The sequence below is a fragment of the Triticum aestivum genome, chromosome 6D, assembly GCF_018294505.1.
Source record: "Triticum aestivum cultivar Chinese Spring chromosome 6D, IWGSC CS RefSeq v2.1, whole genome shotgun sequence".
Lineage (NCBI taxonomy): Eukaryota > Viridiplantae > Streptophyta > Magnoliopsida > Poales > Poaceae > Triticum > Triticum aestivum.
Window position 1 is genome coordinate 446269361 of NC_057811.1, and position 22742 is coordinate 446292102.

Here is a 22742-nt window from a genome sequence, read left to right on the forward strand (position 1 = left end):
GCCCGTTATCCAGGGACCGTTCGTAATGTAGTAATAACGCCATTTTTTTTACACGAACATCGAAAACCATTCTACCACGAGTTTGTGGACGCCACTTCAATTCAATGCCAGCTTATCCGGCGACCGTTTGCACCGGATGAATTTCGAGGGGTTGAAAATCGGAAGTGAAACCGACTGACTCGCAGCGCAAGTGGGACTGCTGCGGCTCTGCGGCCGGCGAAAGCAGCAGTGGCAGCGAGCCACATGGGCGCGAGCCCCACCGTAACAAACCACAGCACAGGAGGTCCCCCCTCCGCACGAGATCCTCCCATCCCTCCCTCCTCCCCTTCTTCCAGCAGCAGCAGCAGCTCAAGCGGCCAGCACGGCAAAACCCCGAACCCCGTTGGATTAAACGGGAGGCACCCGCGCCGGCACTTGCAGCCCGCGAGTGCCCCTGCTGCGCCAATGCCGCCTCCCGCTCCCCGCCGCTCCTCTTTCCCCGTGGCCGCGGCCCTCCTCGCCGCCGCGCTCCTCATCCTCGCGGCCGGCGCCGTCGCCGTCGCCGACGACGGTTCGTGCTCCCTACCTCTCGTTCGGTCCTCGTGTTGGCGGCGGGTTCTGCTTGCTCAGGGGACGGGGATTCGTCGGCGGGTTGGCTTGCTGGTTGTATTTCATTAGTGCGCGCTTTTCTAGTGGGGGGTCGTCTGGTCTTTGTTTATGGCTTGGCGATTTGGTGTTCCATCCGCTGTTCACGCCGACTGAGGGTGGTCTAATGCTAGATTAATCCCGTCTCCTGTTCTTAGCACCACCGTCTCCCATTTTTTAGCATTTCCTCTGCACTTCTTCTTCCGCTCACTGCTACATCTGCCGCATCTTTTTCCTGTCGTCGGACGGCGGTGTAGAAGCTCCGCCCATGGCTATGCACAGGCACAAATGCGGCATATTTCATTTAGTATTTGTTTTCCCTTCTCAAGTTGCGGCGCTATTCATGCAAGCCAACCTTTTGCATATGGCGAGTTGGAAACTTGGTGTTTTTCGTTTGGTTATCTGAACTTCTGGTCAGCAAGCAAGTTTGTGCTGTGCATTTGGAAGCAACACTCAAGCACCTCTGCCTGCTGACTCCATTCCTCGTGGCCTCAGATTCTTCAGTTCTTCTTCTTCTGCTGCTGCTTCTGCTAATCGAGTGTTCTTATGCGTGTTTCCAGGGCGGACGCTGCTGGAGATCAAGAAATCCTTCCGCGATGCCGACAACGCGCTGCGCGATTGGTCCGGCGACGGGGCGTCCCCGGGCTACTGCTCCTGGCTCGGCGTGCTCTGCGACAACGTCACCTTCCAAGTTGCAGCTCTGTAAGCACCTCTCTGTAGCAAAAATTTATGCTCTCTTCTCTTGCTGGCTGTAATGAGCGGTTACTGACGTGTGTTCATGTGTGCAACGACAGCAACCTCTCAGGGTTCAATCTCGGCGGCGAAATCTCCCCGGCCATCGGGGATTTGAAGAGCGTCGTGTCAATGTATGATGCTACATTCTTTCCTGAAATTTAAATGCTTCTGTCTGTGTGATGAGCCCGTGTCACACTTTTTTCCTGATTGTTTGGTCATATGCAGTGATTTTCAGTCCAGTGGACTTTCCGGGCAGATCCCTGATGAGATTGGTGATTGCTGGTCGCTTAAAATGTTGTAAGTGGGCTTCAGTAATACCTACCATGTTTCTTTCTCGTATTTTTTTACGGGTGTCGTATTCCTTTGGATCTGTACAAGTAATGCCTGTTTCAATTTTCTTTGTGATCAAGGAACCTGTCCTCCAACAATCTGGAAGGAGACATACCCTTTTCCATATCTAAGCTGAAGCACCTTGAAAACTTGTAAGGGTTATTCTTCTTGACTGAACTTGGTAAAAGCATGCGTTTCACTCATCATAATCCCTGCTGTTACTTGTATTTGTAGGATATTGAAGAATAATCAGTTGGTGGGGGTGATCCCGTCGACACTCTCTCAGCTTCCAAATTTGAAGATATTGTAAGTTAGTGCTGCTTAACTGATCTGTGATTTTATTGGGTTAGTTCTAATGTGATATGTGTCCTAGGGACTTAGCTCAGAACAAGCTAAGCGGTGAAATTCCAAGGTTAATATACTGGAGTGAGGTTCTTCAATACTTGTAAGTATTCATTCACTCCGTTCCCAGTAATGAAGAAAAACATTATTTTGGTTTAGTACTTAAACTGTCTAGAATATTCAAGGGCCTAGCAAATGCTAATAAAACTTAATTTATGCAAGATTTAGGGTTTGGACAAAATGCTTGTGCTAAATACGATGATTGCTCAGACATAGTGTAGGGCTAGCAGACCAATATTTGTTTTTACATGCTTTGTTGTATGCATCTAAGTTTGTCATATATTCAAGGGGACTGCGAAGCAATAAATTAGAAGGAAGCCTCTCTCCAGATATGTGCCAATTGACTGGCTTGTGGTACTTGTGAGTGTGTTGCTTTCCTCCGTTTATCACCTGTGTAGCTGCTTGTGCCATTTATTCTGCTAACAATGCCGCTTTTCTTTGGTTCAGTGACGTGAAGAACAATAGCTTGATGGGCACAATACCAGATACCATTGGGAACTGTACGAGCTTTCAGGTCTTGTATGTACATTCGTTCTACCCCCTTTGAATAATGTTGCTCATTTTCTAGCTTTTAGAACACTCATGATCTTCTGCTGTTTTAGGGATTTGTCTTACAATCATCTCACCGGAGAAATCCCATTCAACATTGGTTTCCTGCAAGTGGCTACATTGTATGTGGTAGTCATTTCACCAATAGAACTAGATGCTTAAGTTTTCTTACTAATACAAGTGATGACTTGAAATATTGTTTGCTATTTGTGCTAGGTCTTTGCAAAGGAACAACTTCTCCGGCCCTATTCCAACAGTGATTGGCCTTATGCAGGCGCTTGCAGTGCTGTATGATAACATTCTTTTCTTGGTTTATGGTGACTGGGGAATTACATCAGCCCTTACATGCAAACTTATGATATTTTTTTGAAATGTTCTTTTATTTTGAAATTGATCCAGGGATCTGAGTCTTAACCAATTGTCTGGCCCAATACCATCTATACTTGGCAACTTGACATACACTGAAAAATTGTAAGCTTGCTACTTTCTGTATCTGTTTAATTAATAGTTGATCAAAGCTTTTACTTTTCACTAACTGATATTCTAGCCCTCTGCGAAATCTCTATGTTTTTTTATCACAAGTAGTTACTGATACCACAATATCTTGTACTACTAGATACCTGCAAGGCAATAAGCTATCTGGGCCAATACCACCAGAGCTTGGTAATTTGTCGGCGCTTAATTATTTGTAAGAATGTAGCCTTTGTACTATCGCTTTTATTCTTCATAGTTAATTGATTAGCGTTCTATCCATTTGATATGCTACGATCGCTATCTCATTTCAGGGACCTCAATGACAATAAACTGACTGGGCTCATTCCACCTGAGCTTGGAAAACTCACGGCCTTGTATGACTTGTAAGTAAAATTCTGTTCATTTGTATTATATGTTTCTTATCAACAGTGCTAATTTGGTCGGTGGTCCATATCATTTGCTTCTTGCAGGAATCTTGCAAATAATGAACTTGAGGGAACGATACCTGATAATATAAGTTCATGCACAAGTCTTGTTAGCTTGTAAGTTTCACTTTTTTCCCTGAAATTATTCAACTCTCTGATAGCTGGATACTTAACTTGTTTGCTATTGAAACAGCAATGCTTATGGCAATAAATTGAATGGGACCATCCCACGTTCATTGCACAAGCTTCAGAGCATGACTTATTTGTAAGTGGTTCCTAATTTTCCTAGTTTCTATTTTGTTTATGGCAGGTTGTTCTTGTTCTGGACTACCATAATTACACTTCTAATAGTTATTCCTAATGATTTTTAGGAATTTGTCATCTAATTATCTTAATGGAGCAATTCCCACTGAGCTAGCAAGAATGATAAACTTAGACGTACTGTAAGTTCTAGCATTTAATTACTATATCTCCTTCAGAAAGTTTTTAATGCCATCATGTGTTACATGAATATACTTTTAGGGATTTATCATGTAACAAGATCGCTGGTTCGATTCCTTCAGCAGTTGGCAGCTTAGAGCATCTTTTGAGACTGTAAATCCTATAACCTCTATTTTTTGCTGCTTGTTAAAATGCCTGTATCTTTTCCTGACAACATTACTTATTCATGTAGTAACTTGAGCAAGAATAATCTGGTGGGACACATTCCTGCTGAGTTTGCAAACTTGAGGAGCATCACGGAGATGTAAGCACCTTAACATCTCTATGGCTCAAATCTGTATCCTTTAAGAGTAATATGGACACCTTTTGCTTTTGTTTCAGTGATTTGTCCTATAACCACATTAATGGTTTCATTCCTCGAGAGTTTGGAATGCTGCAAAATCTGATACTGTTGTAAGTACATGCAAGCTATGGGTTTTGCCTTGCACCCATCAATATTGATAAACTAATATTGATTGCCCTGCACAATTATTTGAGATTGATTTGTGTGATTGTTTTGTTGTTACAGAAAACTAGAAAGTAACAATATGACTGGGGATGTTTCTTCACTTACTAACTGCTTCAGTCTCAATGTCTTGTAAGTTAAGAACTGAAAAGCTATTTGAGCTGTTTGCACATGTGTGGATTTCACTCATAGGGCTTTGCTGCAGAAATATATCATACAACAACCTGGCTGGCGTTGTACCTACAGACAACAACTTTTCACGGTTTTCACCTGACAGGTAGTATCATCTGCTATTAACCATACCTTCAAAAAGATTTGTTCTGGGTAAACCGTTATTTATAATCTGAACTTTCCTTTAGCTTCTTGGGTAATCCTGGACTATGTGGCTCCTGGCGTGGTTCTTCATGCCCTTCCTCCAGTCATGCAAAGAGATGTAAGTACAATGTTGTCTTTATTAAGTTGCTCTGGAATATAACCTCATTTGACCACTAACAAACCTTCCAATACTCTTTCGTGCATTTACACCGCAGTCTCTGTCTCAAGGGCTGTCATTCTTGGTATTGCTATTGGCGGGCTTGCAATCCTGTTGTTGATCCTAGCAGCTGCTTGTTGGCCACACAGTCCAGCCGTTTCCACAGATTTCTCTGTAAGCAAACAAGGTAATACATTTGGTTAAATCCCTGTATGTTGCTTTAACACATCAATTTCGATAGCTACTTGACAAGTGATGTCTCATCATGCTGGATCTTGCGAATGGTTGATGCCTGTCTCAAACAGTTGCCAGTCTGCTCAACTTGACAGATGCACTGTTTGTTTGTTTGATGGCTAATATGGTTTCAATGAGATAATGATGATAATTTTTTATTACAGAGATTCACGCTGTGTTATCGAGCAATGTTCCTCCCAAGCTTGTGATCCTCCACATGAATATGGCCCTCCATGTATACGACGATATAATGAGGATGACAGAAAATTTGAGCGAGAAATACATAATTGGGTACGGGGCATCTAGTACAGTTTATAAATGTGTTCTGAAGAACTGCAAGCCAGTGGCAATCAAAAAGCTATATGCTCACTACCCGCAGAGCGTGAAGGAATTTGAGACTGAGCTCGAGACAATTGGAAGTATCAAACACCGGAATCTTGTCAGCCTTCAGGCTTACTCACTATCACCTGCTGGGAATCTTCTCTTCTACGAGTATATGGAAAGTGGCAGCCTCTGGGACGTTTTACATGGTAAGTGGACATACCAGGCAAAATGCATGTGGGGCACAGTTTCACTTCATGATGCTCAGTATTTAGAACCTTTTCCTTTCTACCCTCCATATGTTCATCTGTCAGCAAACATGTGCTGGCCACTTTCTTATTAAGATGGACTGATTACTATTTCTATTCTCTTGGATTGGGATGTCTGCAAGGCATACATATGATTTGAGACTTTTCCACAACTATATGCTAATCTGCAAGTCTTTGTTTATTTCAGCACCTTCGTCCAAGAAGACAAAACTGGACTGGGAGGCTAGACTCCAGATTGCTCTTGGCACTGCCCAAGGGCTGGCTTATCTTCACCATGACTGCAGCCCACGAATAATTCACAGGGATGTAAAATCGAAGAATATCCTCCTGGACAAGGACTACGTGGCGCACCTTGCTGACTTTGGCATTGCCAAGAGCGTGTGCATCTCCAAGACCCACACATCAACCTATGTGATGGGCACAATTGGCTACATTGACCCTGAGTACGCGCGCACATCCCGCCTGAACGAGAAATCTGATGTGTACAGCTACGGCATCGTCTTGCTCGAGTTGCTGACCGGGAAGAAGCCAGTTGACAATGAGTGCAACCTCCATCACCTGGTAACTAATTTTCACTTGCTTGTTCCTTCCCTTCACCCCCTTCTGATTCTGAGGCTCAATAAGTTCACAGACATGGGCATTAGGTTCGTGTTCCTTGAAGGGGACAGGCAACATGAAAGCTATCATGTGATGGGGGTTAGATCTATCTGCACTGTGGTGGGTGCGATTCATTGTATGGCTGGTGAAAGCTCTATTATCACTGGCAGCTTGTGCAGTGTCCTGCAAAGCCTGCCATGTTTGTCCCCTGCCTTCAATCATATGGCTGAAAATTCAGCAGGAAGCACACCACTGTCAAAAGCTGTAGCTATCCAGTAACTACTAGTACCTTCTGCTTTGATCACTAATACTATGTTGGTAATTTGGCTTGAGCATTTTACTTTCCTCTACTCTGCCAAAATTTGATTGTTTGGAATAAGATGCCCATGTTGTGCAGATGTCCATAGTTGATTTTAACTGTTGAACTTCCCTGTCTTGTACCAATGTCGTTATGCTGATTGGTTGCTCCCCTTGCAGATCCTATCCAAAGCCGCGGACAACACCGTGATGGAGATGGTCGACCCAGACATCACCGCCACATGCAAGGATCTCGGCGAGGTCAAGAGGATGTTCCAGCTGGCGCTCCTCTGCAGCAAGCGGCAGCCGTCCGACCGGCCGACGATGCACGACGTCGTGCACGTCCTCAGCTGCCTGGTCTGCCCAGAAGCGCCCCCGAAGCCGGCGCAGCCGCCGGCGTCGCCCCAGTCGTCCACGGCCCCGAGCTACGTGAACGAGTACGTCAGCCTGAGAAGCGGCAGCGCCCTCTCCTGCGCCAACTCGTCGAGCGCGTCCGACGCGGAGCTCTTCCTCAAGTTCGGCAAGGCGATATCGCAGAACACAGAGTAGACTGACCTGAGCTGCCATGGTAGCATTTTCGCTAACTGTTTTCGTCAAAGATAGCAGAGGGGGACACTGGGTTTGGGGATATGTTCGATTCATTGTAAATATGCTGCAGCTCATTCTGCTTTCATCAGTTAGTTATATCTCTTCTTTTCGCCTTCCCTTTTGCGACCACTGTTGGGCTGGGATCATAATATGAGCTGTGCTAAAACAGAAAGGGTGTTTATTCTGCTAAAACGAAATACAGTTGGGTAAAAGTTCTGATAATGCTTCTGCACTCTGTCGAGATCGCCGGCGTTGCCCACACGCCAGCTCATGCCACTCGTTACTGCTAGATAAGTAGCCACGGCATGGCCGTTAGACGGTGGTGCCGAGGAATTCCCACTCTTTGCAGTAAAATCTACGTACTCCTTTCTGTCATTGTGTGCGAGCGATGATTGATACTCCCTCCGTTCCTGTATAAATCCGTGTAGAGATTTCATTATGGACTACATACAGAGCAAAATGAATGAATCTACACTTTAAAATGCATCTATATACGTCCGTATGTGGTTCATAATGAGTACATGCGGCCAAAGCTTATCTCTCTGCCAGCCTCCCACGCAAGCCGACTTGCCTAATGCCTCGTGACCTGCCGGCGCAGAAGAGAGTAATGCGCTGCGGATCAGATGCCATTGCTACTGGTGTGAGGAGCACGCACTGGGCCTGCTGCTGCCCGCGGTGCCAAGGGAACGTACGCGGGCCGCCACCGCCAGCCAGAGAACGCGCGTTGCGTAGCTCACAACCAATCGATTCTGACTTGGAGCAACGAAGGGAGTCCTATACAATCAGCGGGATCAAAAACTGCGGGGACCCTCAGCGCCAAGGTTCAGGAATCAGGAACCTTTCCTCACCACCAGCAGCGTTCCAGACAAACGACTTTGCTCAACACAACGAGAAAACCACATTGGATGGCTGTTTCGACTTCCATTCAAACCAACACCTTGGAAGCAACATAAGACTTTGTTCCTAATTTTGCCAGATGATCGTTTCACGTCCGCCTCCAAACTGAGTGATCAGAAAACCCAACCAACCAAACTCCGCAACTCAACCAACCACACAGTTCAAGAACCTTCTGTTACCACTGATCACATGAAGAAGGCCCTATGTTTTCACGGATGAAGCTAGACGCCCAATTGCCCCTCCGTCGAGGGCTCCCTCTTCTTGTCCGGGCAGAAGACAAAGAACGCGGCGGCACCTGGAATGAGGACGTAGGACAATCTCTTGTGGAACTGCTCGCTACGCTCTAAGCTGCAGGTTAAGAAAGACCACACAACCTGAATATCATAGCATTACATGTGTGCATGCGTATCGTGCATGAAGAAAAAACGAGTTGCTTGCTTTACCGTCTCTCATGTTCTAGCAGAGTACCAATATCCTTCTCCATCACACACAAGTTCTCATTAAGCTTCTCCAGGGCCGCCTCCGTGCGCATGTGGGCCACGCAGCACGCCTGGATACAAATGAAACTTACACATAAGAGAGCATGCAATGTATCTTATTTGAGTGCCAAAAAATCGCTATATGTTTGCATTCTCAACATTAGCACAGCGCCTCATTACTGAACCATACGGATGTCAGACACACTGAGAATACTTGCAGTGCCCCATTAGCCTTGCTAGCTGCTACAGGGAAGAGTACAGAGCACAACATCAGGCAACAGACAACTATGAGTGGTACCAATAGAAGGCTCAATCCTTATGAAGAAGCTAGTTCTATTACACCAAGCTAAGTCAGTACACGGTACCAAGGGAAGGATCAAACCATATACTTATTTGTTATACCTATTGGTCAAACCGTCAAAGCATCCAGTGTGAAGAGCACAAGAGCAGTGGACGTATAGTATACTAAGAGAACAAAAGAGCTTAAAATTGAAAGTTTACTAATCACACCAAGCTGTCAAGCAAATAATAATGCCATTTCTGTCGAACCAACATGTCATAACTCTATATGAAAGAGCATTTGCAAAAGGGATATTACCAGTGAGCATGTCAAAACTGATGTCATTGCAAACTAAAGCGGTTGAAGGATACTACCTTTTCCCCTTAACAACATGGAAAGCAACTCCCACCCAAGCAATACAAGCTCTCCTAGAGGAATTTCAAGATGTCTTGCTGAACCAACATGATTGCCTACTGTCTGACAATTTGATCATGCAATTCCTCTAAAAAAGGGTGCAGAATCACCTATGTTGAGACCTTATAGTGTCTCACATCAACAAAAAGGAGAAATGGAAAAACAAGTTAAACAGCTGTTGGCTTCCTCAATTGTAAGACCTAGTGACATATGCGGCGCCTGCACTACTGGTTAGAAAGAAGGACTGTAAGTGGAGATTGTGTACTGATTTTAAGAAACTTAATGACCAAACTGTGAAAAACAAATTTCCTATACCCATCATAGAAGATCCTCTGGATGAACTGCATGGAGCTACTTGTTTCTCCAAGCTGGACTTGAGATCAGGGTACCAAATTAGGATGAGGGAGGAAGATGTGCACAAAACTACACCAAGCTAAGTTGGTACCAAGGTACCAAGGGAAGGATCAAACTATATACTTGTTATACCTATTGGTCAAACAGTCAAAGCATCCAGTGTGTGGAGCACAAGAGCAGTGGAAGCATAGTAGTATAATAAGAGAACAAAAGAGCTCAGATTGACAGTTTACTAATCACACCAAGCTGTCAAGCAAATAATAGTGCCATTTCTGTCGAACCAACATGCCAAGCATCCACGCTTACTGTGCTCCTTCCTGTAAGAGCTTACGATTTTTTTCCTACAAATAGGCCAACACAATGGTGATTCACTGATTCTAACCATGCAGGTTGTCGTATCGTATCTTGTTGGAAAAATTCCCTGCATTTTTCAACCTTGCAGCAACATGTATCACATATATGGGTATCCAAACTACTAATTTGACCCAAGAGATACACCATGCGCATCCGTGTTCACCATAGCACTGAAACCCAGGGAATGCTATGCTACAATCAAACAGAGGAATATTCCGAAGCTCAAACAACTTAAAATTACGTGCTGGATGTCTACAATTTGGATCATACCTACATGGCTCCATGAAACTGAACACGATTGAGTGCACCTGTGATTTTAAGCGAGGGGGGATGTTTTCTTCCACAGCGGAAGCTAGGGATTGGGTGGTGAGCGTGGATTCGCCCAATCCACCGGCGGATCCCTTCCCCTAGGGGATTCTAAACCCAAATGCCAAACAAACCCTAAGGGGCGATTCGCGGAGCGGTGGAAGGTACCTTGGGTTCGACGACCCCCCCCCCCCCCCCCCCCAGCCCCAGAACTGAGGAAGCGGGGGCCCTCGACGGAGGACTGGCCGGGGCGCCGGGGGAAGGTCCACGCCCGCGGGTTCGATCGGCGGAGGATGGCGGCGGAGGAGCGGAGCAGCGGGGAAGCCATCGGAGTGGCCGGAGGATCGAAGTCGGCGCCGCGGCGTAGGAGCGACCAACGGGGAAATGACCGACTCCTGAATGCTTCCAGAACCTGGGCCACACCCAAAAGCTGGAGGTCCGCGCACCCTCGCATATAATGGGCCGGGCTGTTTAGTCCTTTCCTCTTTTCCTTTTACGATTTCTGTTATGTTTTCTTTTTCTTTTTCTTTTCCTTTTTCATAATTTTTTTGTTGGGGGAATTTTGCACATATACATCCTCTCATTTTCCATACCTCCCACATGGTCTGTTGATCTGATCAATACTCAGATGACTAACCGTCTTTCGAATGACTTTGAAAGCCACATGAAAATTCACCTAGCTAACTCGCACATAGTTGTCATGACAAAAGAACTTGGAGGTTTAGGCATCCAAAATATCCAAGATTTGAAAATTCTAAATATACTAAATCTAGCCAGGTTTAATTTACCCTGTTTTTCTGACTTTTTCTTATCAGTGAAAAACCGGCCAATCAGGACGCGACACGTTTATTATTGGGGACCTGGCGGGGTACACGTTTGTGTGCAGCTAGCAATTGTCTGTAGGATTTCTATTTTAGTTCGCCATTGGCTTGCATGCGCATGCACGACTGGGTAGTTCACATTGGTTGCATGCATGATCTGCAGCCACAAGTCGATTTGAGTACGTTTCTCTTGGCGTTTTCTAGTTGGCCGTGCATGCTTCTTCTTTTGTTGCCGCTTTGCTTTCTCCTTCTTCGATGCTGCCGTGGCGGTTGGGGACGAGCAATGGTCTTTTTCTACCAATCTATCCCTCTAGGAGCATGCGCGTAGTGCTTAGTTTTGATGACTTGTAGACTTTTGCAATAAGTATGTGAGTTCTTTATGACTAATGTTGAGTCATGGATTATACGCACTCTCACCCTTCCATCATTGCTAGCCTCTTCGGTACCGTGTATTGCCCTTTCTCACCTCGAGAGTTGGTGCAAACTTCGCCGGTGCATCCAAACCCCGTGATATGATACGCTCTATCACACATAAGCCTCCTTATATCTTCCTCAAAACAGCCACCATACCTACCTATTATGGCATTTTCATAGCTATTCGAGATATATTGCCATGCAACTTACCACCGTTCCATTTATTATGACACGCTCTATCATTGTCATATTGCTTTGCATTATCATGTAGTTGACATCGTATTTGTGGCAAAGCCACCTTCATAATTCTTTCATACATGTAGCTCTTGATTCATTGCATATCCCGGTACACCGCCGGAGGCATTCACATAGAGTCATATTTTGTTCTAAGTATCGAGTTGTAAATAAATAGAAGTGTGATAATTTTCATTATTAGAGCATTGTCCCATGTGAGGAAAGGATGATGGAGACTATGATTCCCCCACAAGTCGGGATGAGACTCTGGACGAAAAAAGAGAGGCCAAAGAAGCCCAAATAAAAAAAGAGGCCAAAGAAGCTCAAACAAAAAAAAGAGAGAAAAAGAGAGAAGGGACAATGTTACTATCATTTTTTCCACACTTGTGCTTCAAAATAGCACCATGATCTTCATGATAAAGAGTTTCTTATTTTGTCACTTTCATATACTAGTGGGAATTTTTCATTATAGAACTTGGCTTGTATATTCCAATGATGGGCTTCCTCAAAATGCCCTAGGTCTTCGTGAGCAAGCAAGTTGGATGCACACCCACTTAGTTTCTTTTGATGAGCTTTCATATATTTATAGCTCTAGTGCATCTGTTGCATGGCAATCCCTACTCCTCGCATTGACATCAATTGATGGGCATCTCCATAGCCCGTTGATTAGCCGCGTCAATGTGAGACTTTCTCCTTTTTTGTCTTCTCACGTAACCCCCATCATCATATGCTATTCCACCCATAGTGCTATGTCCATGGCTTGCACTCATATATTGCGTAAAAGTTGAAAGAGTTTGAAAAGGCTAAGTATGAAACAATTGCTTGGCTTGTCATCGGGGTTGTGCATGATGGGAGCATTTTGTGTGACGAAAATGAAGCATGGCCAAACTATATGATTTTGTAGGGATAAACTTTCTTTGGCTATGTTATTTTAATAAGACATAATTGCTTGGTTAGCATGCTTGAAGTATTACTATTTTTATGTCAATATTAAAACTTTGTCTAGAATCTTTTGGACCTAAACATTCATGCCACAGTAAAGAGAATTACATTGAAAATTATGTTAGGTAGCATTCCACATCAAAAATTCTGTTTTTTATCATTTACCTACTCGAGGACGAGCAGGAATTAAGCTTGGGGATGCTTGATACGTCTCCAACGTATCTATAATTTTTGATTGTTTCATGCTATTATATTATCTGTTTTGGATGTTTAATGGGCTTTATTATGCTCTTTTATATTATTTTTGGGACTAACCTATTAACCGAAGGCCCAGTGCAAATTGCTGTTTTTTTGCCTATTTCAGTGTTTCGCAGAAAAGGAATATCAAACGGAATCCAAACGGAACGAAACCTTCGCGAGGATCTTTTTTGGAACAAACACAATTCAGGAGACTTGAAGTGGAAGTCAAGGAAGCAACAAGGCGGCCACGAGGCAGGAGGGCGCGCCCCCCACCCTCGTGGGGCCCTCGTAGCTCCACCGACCTACTTCTTTCGCCTATATATACTCTTATACCCTGAAAACATCCAGGGGAGCCACGGAACCACTTTTCCACCGCCGCAACCTTCTGTACCCATGAGATCCCATCTGGGGGCCTTTTCCGGCGATCTGCCGGAGGGGGATTCGATCACGGAGGGCTTCTACATCAACAGCATAGCCTCTCCGATGATGTGTGAGTAGTTTACCACAGACCTTCGGGTCCATAGTTATTAGCTAGAAGGCTTCTTCTCTCTCTTTGGATCTCAATACAAAGTTCTCCTCGATGTTATTGGAGATCTATTCGATGTAATACTCTTTTGCGGTGTGTTTGCCGAGATCCAATGAATTGTGGGTTTATGAACTTGATTATCTATGAATATTATTTGGTTCTTCTCCGAATTCTTATATGCATGATTTGATATCTTTACAAGTCTCTTCGAATTATCGGTTTAGTTTGGCCTACTAGATTGATCTTTCTTGCAATAGGAGAAGTGCTTAGCTTTGGGTTCAATCTTGTAGTGTCCTTTCCCAGTGACAGCAGGGGCAGCAAGGCACGTATTGTATTGTTGCCATCGAGGATAAAAAGATGGGATTTATATCATATTGCTTGAGTTTATCCCTCTACATCATGTCATCTTGCCTAATGCGTTACTCCGTTCTTATGAAGTTAATACTCTAGATGCATGCTGGATAGCGGTCGATGTGTGGAGTAATAGTGGTAGATGCAGAATCGTTTCGGTCTACTTGACACGGACGTGATGCCTATATTCATGATCATTGCCTTAGATATCATCATAACTATGCACTTTTCTATCAATTGCTCGGCAGTAATTTGTTCACCCACCGTATATATGCTATCTTGAGATAAGTCACTAGTGAAACCTATGGCCCCCGGGTCTATTTTACATCATATTAGTTTATTATCAACTTGCCAATTTCTGTTGCCGTTTATTTTGCAATCTTTACCTTCCAATCTATACAACAAAAATACCAAAAATATTTATCTTATTATCTTTATCAGATCTCACTTTTGCAAGTGGCCGTGAAGGGATTGACAACCCCTTTATCGCGTTGGTTGCAAGGTTCTTGATTGTTTGTGCAGGTACTAGGTGACTCGCGTGTAGTCTCCTACTGGATTGATACCTTGGTTCTCAAAAACTGAGGGAAATACTTAGGCTACTTTGCTGCATCACCATTTCCTCTTCAAGGGAAAACCAACGCATGCTCAAGAGGTAGCATGATACGTCTCCAACGTATCTATAACTTTTGATTGTTCCATGCTATTATATTATCTGTTTTGGATGTTTAATGGGCTTTATTATGCACTTTTATATTATTTTTGGGACTAACCTATTAACCGAAGGCCCAGTGCAAATTGCTGTTTTTTTGCCTATTTCAGTGTTTCGCAGAAAAGGAATATGAAATGGAATCCAAACGGAATGAAACCTTCGCGAGGATCGTTTTTGGAACAAACGCAATCCAGGAGACTTGGAGTGGACGTCAAGGAAGCAACGAGGCAGCCACGAGGTAGGAGGGCGCCCCCAGGGGGGTAGGCGCACCCCCACCCTCGTGGGCCCCTCGTGGCTCCACCGACCTACTTCTTTCGCCTATATATACTCATATACCCTGAAAACATCGAGGAGCACCACGAAACCCTATTTCCACCGCCGCAACCTTCTGTACCCGTGAGATCCCCTCTTGGGGCCTTTTTCGGTGCTCCGTCGGAGGGGGAATCGTTCACGGAGGGCTTCTAAATCAACACCATAGCCTATCCGATGATGTGTGAGTAGTTTACCACAGACCTTCGGGTCCATAGTTATTAGCTAGATGGCTTCTTCTCTCTCTTTGGATCTCAATACAAAGTTCTCCTCGATCTTCTTGGAGATATATTTGATGTAATTCTTTTTGCGGTGTGTTTGTCGAGATCCGATGAATTGTGGGTTTATGATCAAGATTATCTATGAACAATATTTGATTCTTCTCTGAATTCTTATATGCATGATTTAATATCTTTGCAAGTCTCTTCGAATTATCAGTTTGGTTTGGCCTACTAGATTGATCTTTCTTGCAATGGGAGAAGTGCTTGGGTTCAATCTTGCGGTGTCCTTTCCCAGTGACAGCAGGGGCAACAAGGCACGTATTGTATTGTTGCCATCGAGGATAAAAAGATGGGGTTTATATCATATTGCTTGAGTTTATCCCTCTACATCATGTCATCTTGCCTAATGCGTTACTCTGTTTTTATGAACTTAATACTCTAGATGCATGCTGGATAGCGGCCGATGTGTGGAGTAATAGTTGTAGATGCAGAATCGTTTCGGTCTACTTGTCACGGACGTGATGCCTATATACATGATCATGCCTAGATATTCTCATAACTATGCGCTTTTCTATCAATTGCTCGGCAGTAATTTGTTCACCCACCGTAATATATGCTATTATGAGAGAAGGCACTAGTGAAACCTATGGCCCCCGGTTCTATTTTACATCATATTATTTTCCTATCAATTTGCTATTTTTACCGCCGTTTATTTTGCAATCTTTACTTTCCGATCTATACAACAAAAATACCAAAAATATTTATCTTATTACCTTTATCACATCTCACTTTTGCAAGTGGCCGTGAAGGGATTGAAAACCCCTTTATCACGTTGGTTGCAAGGTTCTTGATTGTTTGTGCAGGTACGAGGGATTTGCGTGTAGTCTCCTACTGGATTGATACATTGGTTCTCAAAAATTGAGGGAAATACTTACGCTACTTTGCTGCATCACCCTTTCCTCTTCAAGGGAAAACCAACGCATGCTCAAGAGGTAGCAAGAAGGATTTCTGGCGCCGTTGCTGGGGAGGTCTACGCACAAGTCAAGACATACCAAGTACCCATCACAAACTCTTCTCCCTCGCATTACATTATTTGCCATTTGCCTCTCGTTTTCCTCTCCCCCACTTCACCTTTGCCGTTTTATTTGCCCTCTTTTTCCGTCCGTCTCTTTTCGCTTGCTTCTTGTGTTTCCGTGTGTTAGATCGTTTGTTTCATCGTCATGGCTAGTCCTTCTATCATTGTTAGTACTCCCGATCAAGAAGTTCTTAATTTTAAACAAAGGGAGGGAGAAAATCTAAAAGATGCTTGGCATAGAATTTGCAATGCTCAGAATAGATCTATTAGGAAGCAATCTACTTTCGTTCTTCTTCACAATTTTTATGTAGGCATCACTCCTTGGAACACATATATTTTTGATACCATTATCAGAGGGAATTTCTTGGGTAGCCATACTTTTGATTCTTATAATGTTATGTTAGATTTGTTTGGCCCGCCACCTCTTTTGGTTAATGGAACTATTTTAACTTTGGAACATGTGATGCAAAGGCTGGAAATTATTGAAAATAAAGTTGCCACTGTAGAGTTGATTCAAAATTTGGATAAAAAGATCCACAACCAAATTACCCAATACGGATCTAAGGTAGGAGTTACTCTCAATTTTTTTAAAGAAAAGGAATCCATAGTTAACGAAAAGATAGATCAAGATTCCACAAGAATTGATAAACTTGAGGATATTATTACCAACTTAGGGTCCGCCTTTTCTTCCGTGAAAAATACCCCAAATCCTTCTACTACTAAAGTTGCCAAGTTTATGTATGTGCCTAAAAATAAAGGTGAATCTTCTAGTAAGGAAAATGTGGATCTCAAATCAATAAGTGTTCACCCCAACTTTTTCGCTATCATTAAGGAACCTTTTGCTAAAAATGAATTTCTTGATTTCTTGCCTAGTTTGATCATTAATAAAAAGAAGGAAACTCTTAAGGGTTATAAGTGTTTTGTTGAAGAATTTCCAACCAAAGATGATAATACCTAGATCTATTCTTGCTTTTATGCCTAGCTAGGGGCGTTAAACGATAGCGCTTGTTGGGAGGCAACCCAATTTTATTTTTGTTTCTGTTTAGTAATAAATAATTCATCTAGATTCTGTTTAGATGTGGTTTTATGCTTTAAATTAGTGTTTGTGCCAAGTAGAACCTTCGGGAAGACTTGGGTGAAGTCTTTATGATCTTGCTGTAAAAAACAGAAACTTTAGCGCTCACGAGTGTTGTTTGCTTATTTTGATGAATCTATGGCTAGTATCGGGGGGTATGAACCATAGAGAAGTTGGAATACAGTAGGTTTAACACCAATATAAATAAATAATGAGTTCATTACAATATCTTAAAGTGGTGATTTGTTTTCTTATACTAACGGAGCTCATGAGATTTTCTGTTGAGTTTTGTGTTGTGAAGTTTTCAAGTTTTGGGTAAAGATTTGATGGATTTTGGAATAAGGAGTGGCAAGAGCCTAAGCTTGGGGATTACCAAGGCACCTCAAGGTAAAATTCAAGGACAACCAAAAGCCTAAGCTTGGGGATGCCCCGGAAGGCATCCCCTCTTTCGTCTTCGTCCATCGGTAACTTTACTTGAGGCTATATTTTTATTCACCACATGTTATGTGTTTTGCTTGGAGCATCTTGTATGATTTGAGTCTTTGCTTGTTAGTTTACCGCAATCATCCTTGCTGTACACACCTTTTGGAGAGACACACATAAATCGGAATTTATTAGAATACTCTATGTGCTTCACTTATATCTTTTGAGCTAGATAATTTTGCTCTAGTGCTTCACTTATATCTTTTAGAGCACGGTGGTGGTTTTATTTTATAGAAATTATTGATCTCTCATGCTTCACTTATATTATTTGAGAGTCCTTTAGAACAGCATGGTAATTTTCTTTTGCTATAAAATTACTCCTAATATGATAGGCATCCAAGACAGGTATAATAAAAACTTTCATAAAAAGTGCATTGAATACTATGAGAAGTTTGATACTTGATGATTGTTTTGAGATATAAAGATGGTGATATTAGAGTCGTGCTAGTTGAGTAATTGTGAAATTGAGAAATACTTGTGTTGGAGTTTGCAAGTCCCGTAGCATGCACGTATGGTAACCGTTGTGTGACAAATTTGAAACATGAGGTGTTCTTTGATTGTCATCCTTATGAGTGGCGGTCGGGGACGAGCGATAGTCTTTTCCTACCAATATATCCCCCTAGGAGCATGCGCGTAATGCTTGGTTTTAGAAGACTTGTAGATTTTTGCAATAAGTATGTGAGTTCTTTATGACTAATGTTGAGTCCATGGATTATACGCACTCTCACCTTTCCATCATTGCTAGCCTCTTCGGTACCGTGCATTGCCCTTTCTCACCTTGAGAGTTGGTGCAAACTTCGCCGGTGCATCCAACCCCCGTGATATGATACGCTCTATCACACATAAACCTCCTTATATCTTCCTCAAAACAGCCACCATACCTCCCTATTATGACATTTCCACAGCCATTCCGAGATATATTGCCATGCAACTTTCCACCGTTTCATTTATTATGACACGCTTCATCATTGTCATATTTCCTTGCATGATCATGTAGTTGACATCGTATTTGTGGCAAGGCCACCATGCATAATTTATCATACATGTCACTCTTGATTCATTGCCCATCCCGGTACACCGCCGGAGGCATTCATATAGAGTCATATTTTGTTCTAGTATCGAGTTGTAATCATCGAGTTGTAAATAAATAGAAGTGTGATGATCATCATTAATAGAGCATTGTTCCAAATAAAAAAAGAAAAAAAGGAAAAAAGAGAGAAAGGCCAAATAAAAAAAAGAAAGGCCAAAAAAACAGAAAAGAAATAAAAGGGACAATGCTACTATCCTTTTTTTCCACACTTGTGCTTCAAAGTAGCACCATGATCTTTATGATAGAGAGTCTCTTATTTTGTCACTTTATATACTAGTGGGAATTTTCATTATATAACTTGGCTTGTATATTCCAACAATGGGCTTCCTCAAATGCCCTAGGTCTTCGTGAGCAAGCAAGTTGGATGCACACCCACTTAGTTTCTTTGTCGAGCTTTCATACATTTATAGCTCTAGTGCATCCGTTGCATGGCAATCCCTACTCCTTACATTGACATCAATTGATGGGCATCTCCCTAGCCCGTTTATTAGCCGCGTCAATGTGAGACTTTCTCATTTTTTGTCTTCTCCACACAACCCCCATCATTATATTCTATTCCGCCCATAGTGCTATGTCAATGGCTCACACTCATGTATTGTGTGAAAGTTGAAAAAAGTTTGAGATTACTAAAGTATGAAACAATTGCTTGGCTTGTCATCGGGGTTGTGCATGGCGAGAGCATTTTTGTGTGACGAAAATGAAGCATAGCCAAACTATATGATTTTCTAGGGATAAGCTTTCTTTGGCCATGTTATTTTGAGAAGACATAATTGCTTAGTTAGTATGCTTGAAGTATTATTATTTTTATGTCAATATTAAACTTTTATCTTGAATCTTTTGGATCTGAACATTCATGCCACAATAAAGAGAATTACTTAGAAAATTATGTTAGGTAGCATTCCACATTAAAAATTCTGTTTTTATCATTTACCTACTCGAGGACGAGCAGGAATTAAGCTTGGGGATGCTTGATACGTCTCCAACGTATCTATAAATTTTGATTATTCAATGCTCTTATATTATCTGTTTTGGATGTTTAATGGGCTTATTATGCACTTTTATATTATTTTTGTGACTAACCTATTAACCGAAGGCCCAGTGCAAATTGCTGTTTTTTGCCTATATCAGTGTTTCGCAGAAAAGGAATATCAAACGGAATCCAAACGGAATGAAACCTTCGTGAGGATCATTTTTGGAACAAACGCAATCCAGGAGACTTGGAGTGGATGTCAAGGAAGCAACGAGGCGGCCACGAGGTAGGAGGGCGCGCCCAGGGGGGTAGGCGCGCCTCCCACCCTCGTGGGCCCCTCGTGGCTCCACCGACCTACTTCTTTCGCCTATATATATATACTCATATACCCTGAAAACATCCAGGAGCACCATGAAACCCTATTTCCACTGCCGCAACCTTCTGTACCCGTGGGCCTTTTCCAGCGCTCCGCCGGAGGGGGAATCGATCACGGAGGGCTTCTACATCAACACCATAGCCTCTCTGATGATGTGTGAGTATTTTACCACAGACCTTCGGGTCCATAGTTATTAGCTAGATGGCTTCTTCTCTCTCTTTGGATCTCAATACAAAGTTCTCCTCGATCTTCTTGGAGATCTATTTGATGTAATTCTTTTTGCGGTGTGTTTATCGAGCTAATCTATTTTTAACGTCTAATTAGAGTGGGGAATCATTCCAATTTGAATTAAAGGGCTTGCTTTGACCCTTAGGAGTAGGTAACACGATGAATTATGGGTTTATGATCAAGATTATCTATGAACAATATTTGATTCTTCTCTGAATTCTTATATGCGTGATTTAATATCTTTGCAAGTCTCTTCGAATTATCAGTTTGGTTTGGCCTACTAGATTGATCTTTCTTGCAATGGGAGAAGTTCTTAGCTTTGGGTTCAATCTTGCGGTGTCCTTTCCCAGTGACAGTAGGGGCAGCAAGGCACGTATTGTATTGTTGCCATCGAGGATAAAAAGATGGGGTTTATATCATATTGCTTGAGTTTATCCCTCTACATCATGTCATCTTTCCTAATGCGTTACTATGTTCTTATGAACTTAATACTCTAGATGCATGCTGGATAGCGGTCGATGTGTGGAGTAGTAGTAGATGCAGAATCGTTTCGGTCTACTTGTCACGGACGTGATGCCTATATACATGATCATGCCTAGATATTCTCATAACTATGCGCTTTTCTATCAATTTCGGTCTATCATAACTATGCCTATATACATGTTCACCCACCGTAATATATGCTATTATGAGAGAAGCTTGATGTCTACTACGCAACCTTCTTCTTGTAGACGTTGTTGGGCTTCCAAGTGCAGAGGTTTGTAGGACAGTAGCAAATTTCCCTCAAGTGGATGACCTAAGGTTTATCACTCCGTGGGAGGTGGAGGATGAAGATGGTCTCTCTCAAACAACAATGCAACCAAATAACAAAGAGTCTCTTGTGTCCCCAACACACCCAGTACAATGGTAAATTGTATAGGTGCACTAGTTCGGCGAAGAGATGGTGATACAAGTGCAATATGGATGATGGATATAGGTTTTTGCAATCCTTAAAGACTCAATCCGATAAGATAACTTCAAAGGGAAAACTCAATCCATTACAAGAGAGTAGAGGGGGAGAGACATCATAAGATCCAACTATAATAGCAAAGCTCGCGATACATCAAGATCGTGCCGAATCAAGAACATGAGAGAGAGAGAGAGAGATCAAACACATAGCTACTGGTACATACCCTCAGCCCCGAGGGTGAACTACTCCCTCCTCGTCATGGAGAGCGCTAGGATGATGAAGATGGCCACCGGTGAGCACTACAAAAAAAAGACACATCCGTGACATTTTGGGCCGAACAATTTTTTTTTCTGTCATACATATGACACTTCTATGACGATAATTGTGACAAAACCCGGTATCATCATAGATGTGGTGGGCTCCTACTTCTATGACAAAAAATCATGACAGAAAATGGGCTTTTCGTCCTGGGCGGGCTGGAGACGCAGCTGCATGACATTCTTTGGGCCGTCCATGACGGAAAAAACGGTGGTAGAAGCGAGGGGGAGGAAAATTTCGGGGAGTTCCCGGTTACGGTGGGAGGTCGGGGGCCGAGCGATGCGCGTTTCTCTCATACACGTACGCGCGTGTGTGCGAGGCATTGGCTCTAACTGAACCCGAGCGAGGCATTGGGCTCTAACTGAACCCGAGCGATTGCACTGCAGGCTACGCGTTACTGAACCCGAGCGATCGATCGATGGCTGTTAACTGAACCCGATCGAGCGATTCCTTTGCTACTGCTGCTAACTGAAGCCGATCGATGTTGCCTCTGGGATGAACAGTGAGCGTTGGGGGGGGTTTGGATGAACAGTGAGCGGTGGCGTTGCCTCTGGATGAACAGGACCCCGTGGTGTGGTGGAGGGCTGGATGAACAGTAGATGGTGGAGGGGTGCCCGTGGAGGGGTGGTTGAACAGTAGATGGTGGAGGGGTGCCCGTGGAGGGACGAAGAAATCAGCCGGTGGCGGACAGACTTCGACGAGCAAGTCACTTATTTGGATGCCGTGCACAATGCCAAGAGCTTTTACAAGGTCGTCCGGCGAGACGGGAGGCCGGTCGCCGTTGATGGTTACCATCAGCACTTTGCCGGCAAACTGGTCGTCAAGCGCTGCCATGCCACTGTTGAGCGACAGCACGCAGCGACCTAAGGCAGGACGGACCTCAGGATCTCCGGCTCGGAGATCCGCGTTGACCGGCGACATGATAGTGCGCTTGAGTACAGGGAGTACAGGAGGGGGATTTGGGGGAACTGGAGTAGGAATCGAGATTCCAGAGGTGGGGGAGGGGCGGGAGACTGGGGATGAAAAGGTAGCATGAATTTCAAGCACGCGCCAATATGCTCTCG

The 22742-nt window shown here is 43.4% G+C and overlaps 2 protein-coding genes across 2 annotated transcripts; one reads left to right on the forward strand and one right to left on the reverse strand.

Moving 5' to 3' along the window:
• The first annotated feature begins 290 nt into the window (after positions 1–290).
• LOC123145730 (LRR receptor-like serine/threonine-protein kinase ER2) lies at positions 291–7368 on the forward strand. The gene is made up of 27 exons (XM_044565202.1): positions 291–550; positions 1185–1326; positions 1419–1490; positions 1585–1656; positions 1770–1841; positions 1924–1995; positions 2063–2134; positions 2380–2451; positions 2539–2610; positions 2694–2762; positions 2857–2928; positions 3040–3111; positions 3257–3328; positions 3426–3497; positions 3585–3656; positions 3733–3804; positions 3911–3982; positions 4062–4133; positions 4213–4284; positions 4362–4433; positions 4549–4617; positions 4691–4762; positions 4845–4918; positions 5016–5144; positions 5356–5721; positions 5969–6342; positions 6856–7368. Exons 1-27 carry the CDS (start codon positions 445–447, stop codon positions 7222–7224), a joined length of 2994 nt encoding a protein of 997 aa, XP_044421137.1. The 5' UTR covers positions 291–444; the 3' UTR covers positions 7225–7368.
• Positions 7369–8137: 769 nt separating this feature from the next.
• LOC123142672 (uncharacterized) lies at positions 8138–10949 on the reverse strand. The gene is made up of 4 exons (XM_044561477.1): positions 10941–10949; positions 10516–10794; positions 8604–8710; positions 8138–8508 (listed from the first exon to the last, which is right to left on the reverse strand). The coding sequence occupies exons 1-4, from the start codon at positions 10947–10949 to the stop codon at positions 8382–8384; spliced, it is 522 nt and encodes a 173-aa protein (XP_044417412.1). The 3' UTR covers positions 8138–8381.
• Between the last annotated feature and the right edge of the window lie 11793 nt (positions 10950–22742).

What these genes read in the sequence shown, in the direction of transcription:
- LOC123142672 (XM_044561477.1), bottom strand. An exon ending in GGGGGGTCGTCGAACCCAAG is followed by an intron (nt 8,711 to 10,515) that starts GTACCTTCCACC and finishes ATTTGTATCCAG; the next exon opens with GCGTGCTGCGTGGCCCACAT. An exon ending in CTGCTAGAACATGAGAGACG is followed by an intron (nt 8,509 to 8,603) that starts GTAAAGCAAGCA and finishes CTTAACCTGCAG; the next exon opens with CTTAGAGCGTAGCGAGCAGT.
- LOC123145730 (XM_044565202.1), top strand. Translation starts at nt 445, where the DNA reads ATGCCGCCTCCCGCTCCCCGCCGCTCCTCTTTCCCCGTGGCCGCGGCC. An exon ending in CGTCGCCGTCGCCGACGACG is followed by an intron (nt 551 to 1,184) that starts GTTCGTGCTCCC and finishes GCGTGTTTCCAG; the next exon opens with GGCGGACGCTGCTGGAGATC. An exon ending in CTCACGGCCTTGTATGACTT is followed by an intron (nt 3,498 to 3,584) that starts GTAAGTAAAATT and finishes TGCTTCTTGCAG; the next exon opens with GAATCTTGCAAATAATGAAC.